Below are 16,567 nucleotides of genomic sequence, written 5' to 3' on the forward strand. Positions count from 1 at the left end.
GATTTAGTTTTGTTTTTTCCCAATGTGTGCACCCACTCCAATGTTATCTTCTTTTGCCAGCCTTGCGCTCTGTTGTAGCTGTTCACTTTGCACCTAATGTAACCTCTCCCCCCTCTCCCCTGTACTTCTTGTTACTACTTGCACGATCTGAATGACTCAAGGCCTAGTAGGACCGTTTTGTTTTTGTCCCTGTCCTCCTCCCCCTCTTTTGTCTTGATGCACCTAGAAACCCCATTCGCTGTATAGGCACATTATAAATACCCAACAAATAAAATAAATAAATAAATACGGATTGTATGGTAAGCCACACATATCTGGAAGCGCGGATGTAGGCAGTAGGCTAGAACAGCATACACACCCAGGGCAGCGTGTTAGCCCGGCAGATACATCCAGGGTGTTAAAAAAACTCTGCGCGGCAGGTTTATGAGTGGCTGAGGTCTTCCTCTTCATGAGATAATAGAGGGAAGTAATGGGTCAAGGATAGCAAATCATATTATGGAGTGTGTGATGTGAGACAGTATGAGCTGACTTCCACATACACCAAATTGTTTCATGTTATGGAGTGTGAGATGTGAGACAGCATAAGCTGACTTCCACACACCCGAAATCTTTTCTCAAGATTTTCGTGGCCTTCTTCGACAGTACAGGAGAACTTCGCTTTTTTTGTTCTATATTAGGGGTAACTGCAGATAAATCGCCTCTTATAGTCTGTTTCCAGAAAATCTCGCAGACAAGAGTCGTCTCAGACTAAATTATCCTTTCAGTTCTGACTAAAGGGGTTATCTGAGGAATGGCAAGGGGCAAATAAAGGATTGGTTTTCATAGAAGTGTGAGAGGCGCGGATCTGGGTGCTGGCAGATGGCCCCAAAGTCCACAAGGTCTTCTGGGGCCTGGGACCGAAATATCTCAAACTCTCTCTTCAGAACTATCTTCCTACTCAAGCTCTTCGCTCCTGCACCTCCAACTCCTTGAGGGTCAGTCGCTTCTCCAAGCAACGAGTTGGGGGCAGATCTCTTTCCTCGGCTGGCGCCTCCCTCTGGAACAGTCTCCCTGCCTCCCTGAAACTTGAGCAGAACCATATCCGGTTCCGGAAGCACCTCAAGACCTTCCTCTTTGCTTCTGCCTTCCTCCTTCCTCTCCCCTGATGATCTCCTGTTCTGACACTGCACACCTGGTTACCTTCTGAACTTGGGCCCAGGTCCCTGCCCACCTAGCTTCACTCCTGCACTGCCTCCTGGCAACCCCTGCACTTGTGGTCTGTATGTGCAACCCTACATTCCCTTTACCTCCACTTATTAGACACCTGTTGTCTGCACTTTAACACTCGCACTTGCCACCTGTTGGCAATACTCCTTGTTGTTTTTGATCCCATGTCTGGCACTTGCCCATCCTCCCCTCCACCCCCTGGCACTTTTCCCCTCCCCTCCCCCCTGCACTTGCACAATCTCAATGTCACTAAGCCTAGTAAGATCGTTGTCTTTGTCCTCCCTCTGTTTCCCCTCCCTTGCCTCGTCACGCCATGAAACACTTGTGTATAGGTGCGTTACCAATGGAATATCATATAAGTTGTCCCGAAAGGAAGACTTTAGAGACCCTTTTACCTCTTCTTTCACTTTTGCAGCTGGTGACTGGATTTTAGATCTTTTTGGGCTGATGCCATTCCGTCGGTTTTCCATGTCCATTATGGACCTGAGCTTTTCTGTTTCGAACTCGTACTCCTGGAAGGATGAGACATCACACATTAGCACAGAAGCTAGGAGAATCGCTGGCACCCTCCCATTCTTCAAGACCGAGGAGTCACTTTCCCAGGGCAAGCATTTCAGACAACTCCTTCAAGTGCATCCCAATCCTGACCTGCATTAGATATATATATATATATATATATATATATATATATATATATATATATATATATATATATATATATATATACACACACACACACACACACACACACACACACACACCCCTCCCCCCCCCACCACCACCACCCACCCCTCTACCAATCTCAGGCCTGACCCACTGCGTCCCCTGCTATTTCAACACTTGTCTTGGGAGGATAGCCCAGTGGCAATGTGCTTGCTTTGGAAGCAAGATGACAGAGAGCCACACAGGTTCGATCCCAGGGTCCGCGCTTAGAAACCTCTGGGTATTCAGCGCATTATAATAACCTATCATATCATATCAAGTGCAGAATCTACACATTGCTCTGGAAACTGCTTTAAACTGGGCCCCGAGTGCCTGCTGCTTTGGCCCTGGGAACAAGAGACGGGTCTATCTCACCACCTCACACCTGACCCACAGGTCTTGATGCTGTTTCTGAAGTGGGACGCCTACACCGCTATCACAGTACACTTTAATGCCAGTTAGCTACATCTTAATTCTGACCTGAGGCACGAAGACGCCCACACAGAGCTTTGAGAGTTGCATCTAAGCGTAGTAGACCTTCGGGCGGCCTATGCTATTGCATTACTGGGGTGCAGATGCAATGACGCCAATGCACCGCAATCTACCCCTTATGCACCCTTTCCTGTTCCAGGGCTGCAAACTCAATTCTTACTCATGGATGGCATCTTCTGCTATCAGGGAATGGTGCCCCCTCACCTCTTTGTCTGCTTCAATCCCAAACTAGAGCTCACTGTCTTATTTAAGCAATAATCATCAGGTCCCCAGGATGTAAGGGGTGAGAACAGCCTGGGAACTCCGGCCTCTAATGCTGGACCCCAGGACAGTCCCAGCTGGTACAGCCTGGGGAGCCAGTGATTATTGCTAATAGCTCCCCAGGTTTATGTAATGGGATTCTAATAGCAATGTATTTGTTTGAAACAGTGGATCGCGGCGAGTGCTGGATCTGTTCTTTCAAACAAGCACTTACCCGCCATGGATATGGAAGTGAGGCTCTGAGACGAGCCCCTGTTTCATATCAATGATGGACTGGGGGCATGAAAGGGGCATCGCGGTGGTGTTGCAACACTTAGCGGTAGGCGGGAGGAGTGAGTGGTGGGAAAGAGACGGGGGAAGCAGAGGGGTTGCCAGTGAGAGGTGCAGGCAGTAGTACAATTGTTTGGAACACAGGCTTAGATCATGACATTCAGCCCATGTTCTGAGCAACTTGATTGGCTGCCACACTCGCCCTGGGTGCTAATATAGCAATAATCGCCCCCCCCCCCACCCAACCCCTGGGACCTTCACAGGCCGTTAGCAGCCCAGGGGCCCAAGTTGTAGACCTGAGCAAAGCAAGGGCCTTAACGCTGTGCCCCGCCACCATTACCTTCCTGTGAAGCCTGCCAGGGTGGAGGGGGCTTGGTTTTTGCTAATGGCACCCCTTTAAAAACCGGGGTGCTGTTTAGCAATGTGTTTCTTAGAAAAAGCAGGTGTTGTTGAGTGTTTGACTCGTTGTTTAAAACAAATACTCACTCAACATGGCAACCCTGGAAATGGAAGGCGGGGATGAATGCGGAGCCCCTCTTCCATTTTCATGGTGGCATGGGATCTTGTGAGAAGTGTCACGGTGGTGCCGCAAAACCAACAGGAAAGTAAATGGGAGCCAGGAAAAGGCACGGGTGGGAGGCAATGAGTGGAGGGGAGCAGGTGGAAGGCAGTGAGGTGAGGAAGGGAAGATGACAGGTGGGTGTGAGCAGCGCACAGTTTGCTCTGAACCAGGGCTAAGATCATTAGAGTCAACCGGGGTTTGGAGTAACCTGATTGGCTCCTGCTCTAGCCCCGCCTTCTAACACAGTATTGGCGCCTCGCACACATCTACGGAGGCCCCTGCTGTTCCAGTTCTGGTAGCCATTCACAGCCTGCCAATGAAGCTCTGTCATTACCTGCAGAAAGCCCTAATTTGGGGTAGCTGCAACCTTTTATCAAATGTTCTCAACATGCCCAGCAACAACCCTGCTATTTCAGTACACACGGCTCACAGCTCTGACAATGGACTTAAATACAGGCCGGGAGCTGACTCTGCTGTTCCATTAGGGGCCCTACATGGGGGTGTCAGTGGGCAGCACCATTCCTAGGACACACGTGCAGCTCTGCCATGTCCCTCACCCTTGGCTCGCAGCATTCCATGCTACTTTATAACCGCTAACCATACAGCGCTCTGCCAATCCATCTGAGCCCCGATGCAATAGCATGACTACCTCCATGCTAGGCATCATGTGGAGACAGGAGCACGCACCAGAAGCCTGTGAACCTCTAATCCCGGCGTAACCAGAGATTTCCCAGTGCACCTCAAGCAAGGCTCCCAGTACGGGTCGATCACAGAGTGCCTTGTGGTGTCCTCAAGTTAATTCACTTTGGATGTTAGTTTTTTAATCTCAACGGTGGTTTGTTGACTCCAATGCCTTAATCATTCAAATGAGTAAGTGTGAACATTGTAGACGTTGGTGCACATTAAGTAAGCCCAATTATAGCTCTAGTGAGTCATGTCTTGCAGACCCGGAGGCATCTCCTCACCTTCACAGCCTGCTGGTACTGCTGGCCGTTGTTGGACACCTTCTTCAGGTCCTGTTCCCGGGCGGAAATTTCACTGAGCAGCAACTGCAGAAGACACAGAATGGCACAAGTATTACTTTACCGAGGAAGAAGCATATGCATAAGAGTTAAAGCTGCATTGTCGCTGTCACAGGAATGATCCATGTTCGGCAGCCTATAATGCTAGCCCCACGGCTCACTCAGCCCCAACATTTCCCTCCAGTTGTTTGGACATCTACAAGTGTTGGTAACTTTGGTGAATATGGGTTGTGGGGTGGTGGGAAGTGGGAGAGTGGCTAAAGGTATAGTTGGGGCCCCAAAGTGTATCTTTCGATACAAACAATGTTTGGTGATTTGGGTTTACTTTGAAGAGAAACTGATTAATCAAAGTAAAATGAATTTGCCAGGCAGTTTGTATGTAGCTTCAATGGGTTGCTTGTGCACCTTTTATTCGGCAATTTCCACCAAAATCGCACATTGTTGCTCTCTAGTGTGCATGCACAGGTTAATGGTAGCCCAAACAAGCCAGCACAAAGTGTTTCCGAACAGTGGTTGTTAGGGGGATTTGATTGGTTGAGTAACAATCTAAAAAACAAAGCTGGAGACCATTGACCATTTAGTATTACCCACAAAGGACTGCAAAAAGATTCCCAAACCGCTGATGGTGCTTGCCTTCCATTGGTGTGTTGTGCAATTTTAGTGAAATTTCATTCAGCAGTTAAAAACACAATGTTGCTTTCTAGAGTGCCTATCCGGGTTGTAGACACCCCAGTCGTGTCAAAACTCGATGAACCCCTCCAAAATAAACTGTTGGTTGGCGGTGCTTTTTGGGCTCCGAGATCGTATTGTTGACTCTGAGCTCTGTTTTACCATGATCTGGCTGACAGGATTACTGGCTCTGGGCAATGCAGCAGAGCTTGAAGGCACCCAAAGCTCTACCTTTGGCAACCTGTTGGCTCTTGCTTTGAAGCAGTGATCCCATGTGAGGGACGCGGAATGCACATGAAGAGGTACCTTTTGTGCAACTGCAAATACTACAAAGCCGCCATGATGGCGGATGAAGCAGCTCCACACGCTACTGCAATCAAAGATTGAAAGTAAGGGGCACCTAATCTGCTAAACAGCAGACTTAAGTGGGAGTAGCTTCCTGCAGCTAAGACGACTGTGGCTTCTGCATATGGCTTGGGGTATGTGGCATCTGGAAGCAGGTCGGTCACTCTGCACCCAAAAACAGTGACTACAGAGAACAAAGTTCGTTGTGGATGTGAATACTTGCTTCAATTTTCTGTAGGTACCTGGGACACGGGACAGGTTGGCACGTACATTTTGTTGTTTGTTCCAATAGGCAAAGGCACCGAAAAAAGAGAGATGGTGGGACATAAATAGTTCTCAGGAAAGGGAGACACATGACAAAAGGAACTGCAATGCAAAAGAGTGGAAACAAGGAGGACTTCTTTAATCCTACACCTTCTACTGGTGCACAGCGGCAGGAGGGAAGCAACCCAGAGACTACAGAAAAGGCATGCCTCATAATGTATGAGAGGGCCTTCCATGATTCCCCTGAGGTGTATTACAACAAGTCTGCTGCAATAGCGGTGAAAATGAAGGACACCAAACTGGAGTGGCTATAATCTAGAATTACTGAAGCAGAATGTATTTATTTTATTTTAATTTTATGTGTGCATTTATTTTAGCCCACAAATCCCTAAGGCATCTAGGCACTAGTTACAGAAAGTGCATAGTAAAGTTCATAAGGTGCACCTAGAAGGTCCCAAATAAGTGTCTGGGCGTAGCAGAAGAGCTAGAATGGGGAAGGCGAGCACAGGAGAGGGGAGTTCCAAAAGGGGAGCACGGTTCATCTGGGGGATCAGTGATTGGTTAGATGTTCTTTGAAGAGTATGGTCTTCAGGTCCTTTCTGAAGTGTACAATGGAGCGGACGAGTCTTATCTGCATTGGTCACTTGTTCCAGATACAGGCCTGTTTCTGCTAGGCATCCTATTTCCTGTCTTTCCCCTTTTGCGCTTATTTGTTTCCAGCCTGGTGATGTCATAACTTCTTGTTGCATGTCGTCATCCGAAGATGGTGTTTCCTGGCCAGGAATAGTGTTGTTCTTTCTTGTGACTGCTTTGTAGGTGATGCTGGCTGTCTTGAATATGAAGCATGCTTGAGGCGTTAGATGGGGTAATATGATTTAATTGTCTTAGTCCTCTAATTAGACGTGCTGCAGTTTGCTGGACAACTTTCAGAGGTACCAGAGTGGCATCTAGGATTCCTGCAGATAGGGTGTTGCCACCGTCCAGGTGGGAGATGAACATGGATTGGACAAGCCTTCTGAAACTCAGGGCACTGATGAAAGTTGTGGGTCTTTGACTGTGAAGTCACAGTCGATGTTAAGGCTGAGAGATTTTGCACTGGTTTGCAGTTAAGACTTGAATCAGTCGAGCTTCATGTTAGTCAGCCAATTCTGGACTTAGGCCTGTTTGGTGAAGATTCCTAATAGTTCCACTTCACAAAGGATTTGTTGAAGCCAACAGCATTTTTTTTTTCTGCATGCTTGAATAAACTTCCGAACCCTCAAATGTGGTATAGCTTTTGCATACATGTGGACAGCATGACGAAATAGCTTGTTTTGCCTGGGGTAGCACGGGAGGCCGCTTTGATTGTTGTCCCATGTGGATGGTGTGCTTCCTAGGTCAGGGTTTTGATCTTTTGGTTTCTGTTCACTTTTGTTCTTCCATAGTTTACCTGGATCACTCGCTGTTGTTCAGCTTCCTTGCAGCATCCATCGGTCCTTGTTATAGGTAAACCGCGTCTCTTGCCAAATTTTGATCCTGCATGAGTTGAATGTCTTTGTTATGTTGACTTTTGTTTTGTATCATTCTTGGTTTCAGCTTTCGCTGTGGTATTACTCGGCGAATGTGCGCAGCAGTAGTTTAGCAGTAGTACCTACGACTGCCTGGTGTGCTGCATGCTGATGTCCCACCAGTCCTGGTTAACAGAGCAGCTCAGCGAGGTCTTTTGTGGAGTCTTCAGATCCATTTTCATTTATAAAAAGAAACGTGCGAGCATGCAAGTTTTTATGAAAGAAAACAAACCTTAGACAACATGGTGGTCGAGGGAAACGGAAAGGGAGCTAAAACAAAGAGCCTCCTTCTATTTCCATGAAGTCGACCATGCAGCACAGGAAGCGTGACCCATAAGTGGCAAACATGTTGTCATGCTACTGGGATTTACACTGCGCACGGCCAAAAATACTCTTCTAAAATACAAAGAACAGGGGCAGAGCGGGTGGTGAAGGAAAGGTGAGAGGTACGCTGCTGAGACACAGGCGCCATTTAGCAGATCCAGTCTCCGTTCTTAGCCTTATTGGCTTTTGCACACCTCCAGGGTGCAAATGAGTTCTATTGAATGAGAGTGCATCTGTCCGTGACTGCTTTCCCTGGGAGTTTATTGCAACATTTTGTCTGGTTCCGCCTGGATTCTTGCTTGCCTTTAGATTATCGTGTTGTTCTCTGGTCACTTTATAGGTTATCCTATATTTTTTGACTTTGTGGGATCCATTGCCGCTGTTCTGCAGTTTTTGCTCTCTCTTTCTTTCTTCTTCTTGCTGAAAGATTTTATCTATCAGCTGTGATTATTTAATACCATACTTGAGCCTCATTACTCCAGCTTCTCAGGTTGACTATGTAGTCATGGGTTAGGATTGTTCATGGTCTGGTGGACTTGTCACAGTAGGGCTGGTTTTACAGGGTCTTTGCCATGATGGGCCAGAGGTAGCGGTCGAAAGGGTTTGCAGTGGTGGCAGTGAGTCTTCTGATCAGAGGGTTCGGGTTCTGATCCAATCCTTTGCAGAAGTTCTCACTCAGCTTTGCTAGATGTTCGTCCAACATCTCGATGTCCTTGTCTCTGTGAAGGTCAGCTATCCTTGTGAAGAGTGGAGCTCCAGACGATATCCACAGAGCCTTGCTCTGGACTACCTGAAGACTCTTCTGGTGTCGCTCATGGCAGGTCATCCATGCTGAGGAAACATACATCAGGGTCGGTCTCATGGTCGCCTTGTAGATGTTGATCTTTGCCCAGAGGGGCATGGACTTGGTCTTCAGAAGTGGGTACAGCGCTGCCATCCTGCCTGTTGACTTCTGCTGAGTATACTCGATATGGCTTCTCCAGTTGAGTTTGCTGCCCAGGGTCGAGCTTGATGGTTTCCCTGTTGAGGCTGACGTGTGAATGCTCCCTGATCTCCTTTCTGGTGAACAGCGTGGCAGTTGTCTTGCTGGTGTTGAGTTCTATACGCCAATTGCTGTACCACGCTAAGATGGGATCCAATGAAGCTCACAGGTTCTCTGCCACTTCCTTTTCGCTGAATGACTGGGAGATTACTGCAACATCGTCCGCATACAGTGCAAGGTCAGTCTTTTGGAGATCTGTCGGGATGTCGTTGGTTAAGCTGTTGAACAGGAAGGGTCTGAGGTTCAATCCCTGTGGCATGCCTGCTCGGATGGGATCTGATGATGACATCTCAGACCGCATGGCGACATGGAAGGTGCAGGTGTTGTTGGCCTCTACACATGCTGTGTTGTAACTGATAATTAACATTTGCTACTGCACAAATGTGGCAAGTGCATTGCCAAGCTAAGTCTGTGGAGCACTAGGGGCAGAGAAAAATACATGCACTGCGTTCAAATAAAAAAATAAAAGAGTAGTGAAGCTTGGCTAAAAAAAAACATATCAAAGAAAAAATGAAATCTGACAGAGCAATGATTATAACAGCTGAACATAAATATTCCCCATTAATCTTTTCATTCGCTTTATAGAATTTTCAAAAGAACAACTGCATTATTAACCAACAGACTCATTTCCTTAATCTTGAAGTAATAAAAAGCTGTGTTGCAGATTGCTTAGAGTTCTGTGTAGCAGGTTCATTGACCCACTAATTCATCTATCGAGCTTAGAGTGGTAGAACTAAACCTTCCACTCAACTACATTTTTCAAGAACGACAAATGACTTATTGTATTTAATCTTTCTGAGGGCACGAATGCACTAGTTACATTGAAACCAGAAAGGCCCCTGGCCTAGCTATGATATCAGGGTAATTATTTAGGAGCGAAACACAGACGGGCTGGCCCATTTCTAACTTCTTTTTTTAACCTTTTAATTTCAACAAGTTCAGTTCCTTTACCATGGACCACTTCTGCAACTATGCCAATTCCCAAGAAGGAGGAGACCTCGCCCCCCTGCAACAGCCGCCCCATATCATTGCTTGATGCACATGGTAACATCTATGGGCAGGTACTTTTGGCCAGGCTTGAAGACTGAGCAGACGAGCTTGCTATTATATCTGACTTGCAAGACAGTTTCAGGAAGAAGAGAGGCACAGTTGCACATTGTGTTTTTTCACTGATGGCTTTCATTTTAGATCCATAAATACTAAGAATGAATCTCTCTATATTGTCTTTGTTGGTTTTAGAAAGGCCTTCGATGAGCCAGATCTAACTTGGGGGCAGCTTTCAAGGGATTATGTTTTTTTACTGCACCGCAGTCATTTTATTCCGGGCCAAAAGCAAGAGTAAGATATGGACAATGTGGCAAAAGTACCAACAAATAAGGGTGCGGGGAAAGGTGTTTCGGCTGCATTCTTATTTATAATATACATTAACAAATTTGCAACCATTATTCAAAATACTGTTTGCCATGCCGGATTATAGTCAGAGTAAAAGTCGCGTACTTATTATATTATTATATGCGGATGACATCGCTCTTATATCTGAAACACTTGCTGATATCAAAAAGCAGATCCAGGCACAAGAGCACTTTAGCAATGGTTTCAAGCTGACAAGCAATGCAAGAACCGTGGCAATGGTATGCCATCATCCCAATGGCAGGAAAGTGAAACCAGGTTTGGTGTTGAATGGCGAAACATTCGCCTAGTTCCCGCGATGAATTATCTAGGAATTTGCATATCCAGCAATGGCCTGTGGAAGGAACGCAGAGTAATGTATTCTGAGACAAAGGACCGGGGCTACTCTTCTGCTTATGCGCAGACCAGTGGCAAATGCTATCCTTCCTACTGTGGAGGCCTACAAAGCAACAGCACACTCAGCGGTGGTATATGGTTCAGAGCTGTGGGGTCACACCTAGGGGTGGACTAGGAACCAAAAGGGGCCCTGGCAATAATGACTGGGAACCAAAAGAGGCCCTGGAAATAATGACTGCGAACCAAAAGAGGCCCTGGAAATAATGACTGCGAACCAAAAGAGGCCATGGAAATAATTACTTGAAACCGAAAGAGGCCCTGGAAATAACTACTTGAAACTAAAAGAGGTCCTGGAAATAATTACTGGGAACCAAAAGAGGCCCTGGAAATAAATACCAGGAACCAAAAGAGGCCCTGGAAATAATTACTTGAAACCGAAAGAGGCCCTGGAAATAATTACTTGAAACGAAAAGAGGCCCTGGAAATAATTACTGGGAACCAAAAGAGGCCCTGGAAATAATTACTGGGGACCAAAAGAGGCCCTGGAAATAATTACTGAGAAGCAAAAGAGGCCCTTGAGATAATTTTCAAAGTGGCCCCATAGTACACATTTTCAGCAAGCCCAACCCTTTTACAATGAAAACACTTCAAAATGCCACACAAAAGAGGCCCAGAGTGAAGAGGCCTACTGGGAAATCTCCATACTTCCCTATAGGCCGGTCCATGCCAAGTCACACCGCGATATATAGGCTGGGCCTGGCAGAGAGGACATGTATTAAACAGCTGCTAGCAATTCCGACATCAGCCACATCTATTCCTTCATATTTGGAAGTGGCCATGCAGCTGGGTTTTTTTAGGTGGTAATTTTGAAGCCCCTCTTTTATGGGTTCATCTGAATAATAGCGACAAGTGGGCGCTACATGAATGAAGACTTCTTGCAGTTGTCTATGACTTAATGGGCAGCAATTGGGAATGGCTGAAACTTGAAATCATGATGTCTGGGCTCAGTCTTGCCTTTTAAGGGAAGGCGCCTGCCAATGCGGATGGGACAACATCAAAGACATCGTAAAAGCATCTGTCGGTGATTGGACCCCGTTACATATTTTGAATTCTAGGGACATAGGTGATAAACCAGTCCACATCTGGATATACAAAAACGACTGTGGCTTTCGAACAGTACCTGTCCTGATTGGAAAAAGCAACCCACAGATCACTGCTGGCAAGGTTCCATCTAGCTATACCCCCTTTGCCAGCTTTTGCCAGCAAATTGGTATAAGGGAGCTCAAAGCACTGTCCGAATTGACGGAATGCTGTAAAAACAGTTATTCATGTCATCATGTTCTGGCCCCTGTATGCAGCCCCAAGGAAATAATGGATCAGGCCAGAACTTAAGGAACCCGGGCGAAGGCAGCCAGAGGAGGCACTGAGCTCTGATGAAAACAAACTAGAGTTGCTTTAGATCACTTTTTTTGTGCAGCATTTTTAATAAGGAAGAGGGTTTAATCAATTGCTCGTGAGGCCTCTTTTTAGCATTTCTTCCACTGTAGGAAGGGCTTTCAGTCACTATGTAACGTACAGAAGGATTGATATTTACATGCAATAGTTGCGATCAACTTGCATTTATTCAGCTGTTTACAGTATTATGAATGCAATGTATTATTCTTAGAGTACATGTATGTATTTATGCAGGGTTGGAAATTGGTGGGAGTTATTTAGCTCCTGCTTCTAGGCTAGGGGAGCCTGGATATCTTGAACCAAACCGCTACGTTTGGCTACCTAGGCCAACTGGTGCCTTACAGACATAGATCTGTGATACGTGAACGGAGGATAGCACAGGGGCAACGTGCTGGGCTTGGAAACAAGATCGCGCGAGCAACAGAGGTTCAAATCCCGATCTGCACTTAGAAACTGAACTGGTGCGTTATAAAAACCCAATAATATAAATGAATATGAACTTTGAGAATGTTAATAAAGAAGAATTATGACACATCTAGTACATGTTTAAACATAAAGCGTATAGAAAGTTAGGTTTGCCTCTCCTGTAGGAGTTAGGTTTGCGATGTGATCCCCAGCAGCAGCTCCTGACAATGAGAAACTGGTTTAGCTCCAGTTCATTGACTCTTAATTTCAAACCCTGATTTATGGAATATGTGTTTATTGTTATTTGCACTTTGATGGCTTTGTTGCCAAATAAATTTTGTGTTATTATTGTTGACAAATGACTGCTGCAAATCCTTTTTCATCTTTTTTAACCCACTTATATCTCAGAATTAGAGAATCGAGCTAAACCAGGTTAAGAGGCAAATATGCAATATAGGGCCCGTTGGCCTCAACTGATTAAGAGTATATAACGATGGCGCATGAGGGAAGTCTAGTGCTTAACTCACTAGCTGCTGCTCAAAGGATTGTCAATGCTGAGGGCGCAGGGAGGGCCTATGACGGATAGCTCAACAGTGGTCTGCAACCTGTGGCTCTCCAGATATTTTGGACTACGACTCCCATGCTCGTTCACCATTGAGTATGCTGCCTAGGTCTGATGGGAGCTATAGTTCAAAACATCCGGAGAGCCAAGGGTTGCAGACCGCTGCTTTAAACATAGTGTGTGGGAAGCCACATGCACAAGGGTTCAGAACTTTGATGGGGCAACTTGTGCATTCATTCTTCTGAATTCACTAATTAAGTACAACATACGTGGGCAATAATATCAGTAATTGTAACACCTCTTACGAAGCCCCCTGAAACTGGAAATAGGCCCAGGGATGTGGTGCTGTACAAAACATCACATATTAATATTGTTATGCATATAAGGAGATTTTGGAAGGCTGCCCCCACGGACCCATAGCACTACGCGTGCCTAATATAATGCCCCCCCATCCTGTTGAGGCTTCCACCTTACCCGTTGCTGCTTCAGCTTGGTCTCCACCTGCCTGACACTGTCCGTTTCCCGCGGCTCGTGGTTGGGGATGCCGGAGAGCCAGTGGTCGATGTCGTCGTAGCCGTTGCGGTAGTTGGAGTAGGAGATCTTGGCTTTCTCCAGGCTCTGTGATCTGTAAGAGTGCAGAATGGAGCCCTCATATTTATTAATTTCTTTCATTCATTGTGCTGTACACCAGAACTTCATTGACTGCACATCACTGAAAACGTTGTGTTCTGCACTATAAACATGTCTTGCATTGCAGACAATGACAATTGAGCTCTTTGCAACCAAATAATGACAGGAGTACCAGCAACTTCAAAAACACTGTGGGCAAAAGGGGCGAGTTGCTTTGAGTACTGAAAATAGTAGTGTTCCCCACAGTGTTCCCCCTTCACAACCAGCGGGGAAAAGTACATTCCGCCATACAATGAGCAGTGTTTTTGATGTGTAATCTGAACTCTGAAATCATTTGAGGTTAAATATCAGTAGGGTCCGGAAGCAGCAGTCTCAAGGTGATTTACATGTGAATGTTTGGGCAGGTGTCTGATACCTCACCCACCACCATGGCAGGATGTGGCACAGAACGCTGCCTGAGCTACCCGCGGGTGGAGTGCCTATTTGTTCTTCAGCTTCTGACCTGTTCTGGATCTGCTGGTTGAGGTTGTCAAAGCGTTGGCCAAGCTTCCCCACCTCGGTCTCCTCGCGGTCAATGTCAGGGCAGTGTTCCTGGAAGCGGCTTGCTAGCTCAGCACAGGTCTTCCTGCTTTTCTGGAGGTTCTGGTCAGCCTGTGTGAGAAGGCCCTTCTTGGACTGGAGCTCAGAAGCGATGGTCTGCATGGCGGGAGGAAAGGAGGAAGAGAGATGAACACACAGATGAAGAGGTGGGTACTCGGGAGAAGTCTCATATGAGGTAAGGTTCACTCTCACAACAAGGGGGTAGCTGACGATTCTCAAAAACGGAACTCTACCTTCGATTCATTTGGGATAAAATAGAGAGTTTGCATCACAGAGACTTCAGTCCTTCAAACCCGTTTTAATAAACTCATGTCTCGTCCCATTCTCTTGAAAGGCCCTTCAAAATCATCCTAAAAATCTGTTGGTGTCTGGGTTTCACAACCATTGTTAAAAAAATTATAAATTATACAATTACGTAGCATACATTTGCAAATCTCAAGCTTTCAATAATATAAATACAACTGACAAGCTATATTGAATAATAATAATAATACATAAGTACACAGTTTGTGGCAGACCACCACATATATTCCAGATTTAAAGGGCATGCTCTCTTTTCCCTGCTTTGGACCTAAAGTGTCCTACTGAAGCTGTGCTGTTCAGGTGGACAGCAATGCGCCTGTCCTACAGATCCAAGTTTAGGCCCACTAATCAGCACCCTGTAGTATTGTCACACATAGTCACAAATAGTATATGGTCTCGAGATGGTGCACTAAAGACTGGCGTTATCAATCACGCTGTCGTCACAACATGTAGTGTTTGACTCCTGAAGCTAAGGCTGAAACCAGGGGGACGCCTCAAACTGTGGGCTTCCTTACGCTTACAGTGCCCTTTGGATAAGCATATGTCCTCCTTTGGGCAGGGGCTGAGGAAGTTAGCCCTGGGCCACTCCCCCACCCCGGGCACTGTGGACTCTTAGGGGCAGGCACACAGAAGGGTAAGACACCAGCCAAAGCCGTACTCTAAATGACTACTAGGCCTCAAGCCTGCACCCTCACCATAAATGACCCCCAGCTAAAAGCTTTGGATGCTGCATCAGGCAAATGGGCAATGCCGCAATCACTCAATGGAATCACGGCGAAAAACATCATTAAACACCGACCTGTCACTCAAAGTGTGTAAAAGGCAGAGCGCTGCTGTTAGTGGGTGTGTGTGTGTGATTGGTTTCTTTAGCACAAGGCCTCACTTCACAGAAAATATCTTGTACATCTCTAGTCAATTGACAAGATGGCTTCCCGCCAGATGGTGGGCTAAGAAAGCATCGCAGAGGATTAGGCTTACTCTTCAGGGATTTAAGAGTGGAACTCTAGTTTTGGCTCAGCAAGCATGCACTTACTTCAGATGTGAAATCAAAGCCTGTGCTAAGGTCGAACCGACTGCCTCTGCCTAAACGAATCTTCCTCTGGTGGCCGGGTGGTATTCGTTACAGGGTCAGTTTGGGAAACCAACCTCAACTTCCATGCTCATGTTTGGAAAAAACCTGGATTTTTTTTAACATGTTCTTGTGCTTCTCCTGCCATAAATACATGTATGCTTCTATACCGTCACCTGACATAACCCAAGTACCACTTACAGCTAACTCCTGTTGCTTCTTTTCCAGAGCGCGGAGGTCCCCTGGGGCGGTGTCCTCCTGGGCCAGTCTGTTTTCATACGAGGCCAGCAAGTCTTTGGTTTCCTTTAGGCTGCTCTCCAATCGGTTTGACCCTTCCACCCTGAAAGCACAGAAAAGGTCAAACATTCTGAGGTGGGACAAGTAAGAGGATTGCATCATCTTGGGGAGGCCCAATGACTTACTTTTCCTGAGCGGAAGCCAGCAGCTGATTGACGCGTACATACTTCTTGCCAGTGTCCCCCATCCTGTTGCGTAACATGGGAGCACTGCTGCTGCTCGGGACAGCTGACAGGTAATCCTCACTCTCACGTAGCTGCCGGTTCATCTCCGGCTCGATTTGTCGGACCTCATTGGTGATGTTCTGGAGCAAAAGAGGACAGTGCTAGAGTTACTTGGTTTGACCAGGCATGAACATTGGTCTGTTTTCCATGCATTTCCTGGCCAAGAGGTAAGAAGACCCACGATCAGCAAGGGCCCACCGACATCAGAATGTGAAGTGTATCACAGGTCATTGGTACAACATGTTAGAGTAAAGGATACTGACTTTCATGCCTTCATCTTCCTTGCTGTTGGATAACAATGGCGTCTATAGATTGAGAACCCCAGAGTGAGGCAGACTCCCTTATCCCATAGGGCGAGCAATGGCGTTTCCACCGTCACCTTCACAGCATTTGCTTTGACACTTTACAATTCTCTGACAGAACGTCTCTTTGATGAGCAGGGAGTGTGTGTGTATTTGGAGAGATCTCTTTAAGTGTGGTCTTTGTTTCATTTAGATGTAAAGGCCCACTTTCATTCTTACATTCGGCCCTTCGGATGCTATACCCACTTCTTCTTTACACTTAGCTTCA

General features: G+C 46.4%; 1 protein-coding gene across 2 annotated transcripts in view; it reads right to left on the reverse strand.

Annotated features, from left to right (window-relative positions):
• PPL (periplakin) overlaps nucleotides 1-16,567 on the reverse strand; it is a 261,709-nt gene that overhangs the window by 26,652 nt on the left and 218,490 nt on the right. For both annotated transcript variants that reach the window (XM_069646041.1, XM_069646043.1), the window contains exons 15-20: nucleotides 15,899-16,077; nucleotides 15,678-15,816; nucleotides 14,007-14,200; nucleotides 13,349-13,499; nucleotides 4,459-4,542; nucleotides 1,602-1,718 (exon numbers count right to left, since the gene is read on the reverse strand). In XM_069646041.1, the coding sequence (XP_069502142.1) occupies nucleotides 1,602-1,718; nucleotides 4,459-4,542; nucleotides 13,349-13,499; nucleotides 14,007-14,200; nucleotides 15,678-15,816; nucleotides 15,899-16,077 (864 nt within the window). The remainder of the gene's footprint in view (nucleotides 1-1,601; nucleotides 1,719-4,458; nucleotides 4,543-13,348; nucleotides 13,500-14,006; nucleotides 14,201-15,677; nucleotides 15,817-15,898; nucleotides 16,078-16,567) is intronic.

The sequence above is a fragment of the Ambystoma mexicanum genome, chromosome 2p (genome assembly GCF_040938575.1).
Source record: "Ambystoma mexicanum isolate Mex_15411 chromosome 2p, UKY_AmexF1_1, whole genome shotgun sequence".
Taxonomy (NCBI): Eukaryota; Metazoa; Chordata; class Amphibia; order Caudata; family Ambystomatidae; genus Ambystoma; species Ambystoma mexicanum.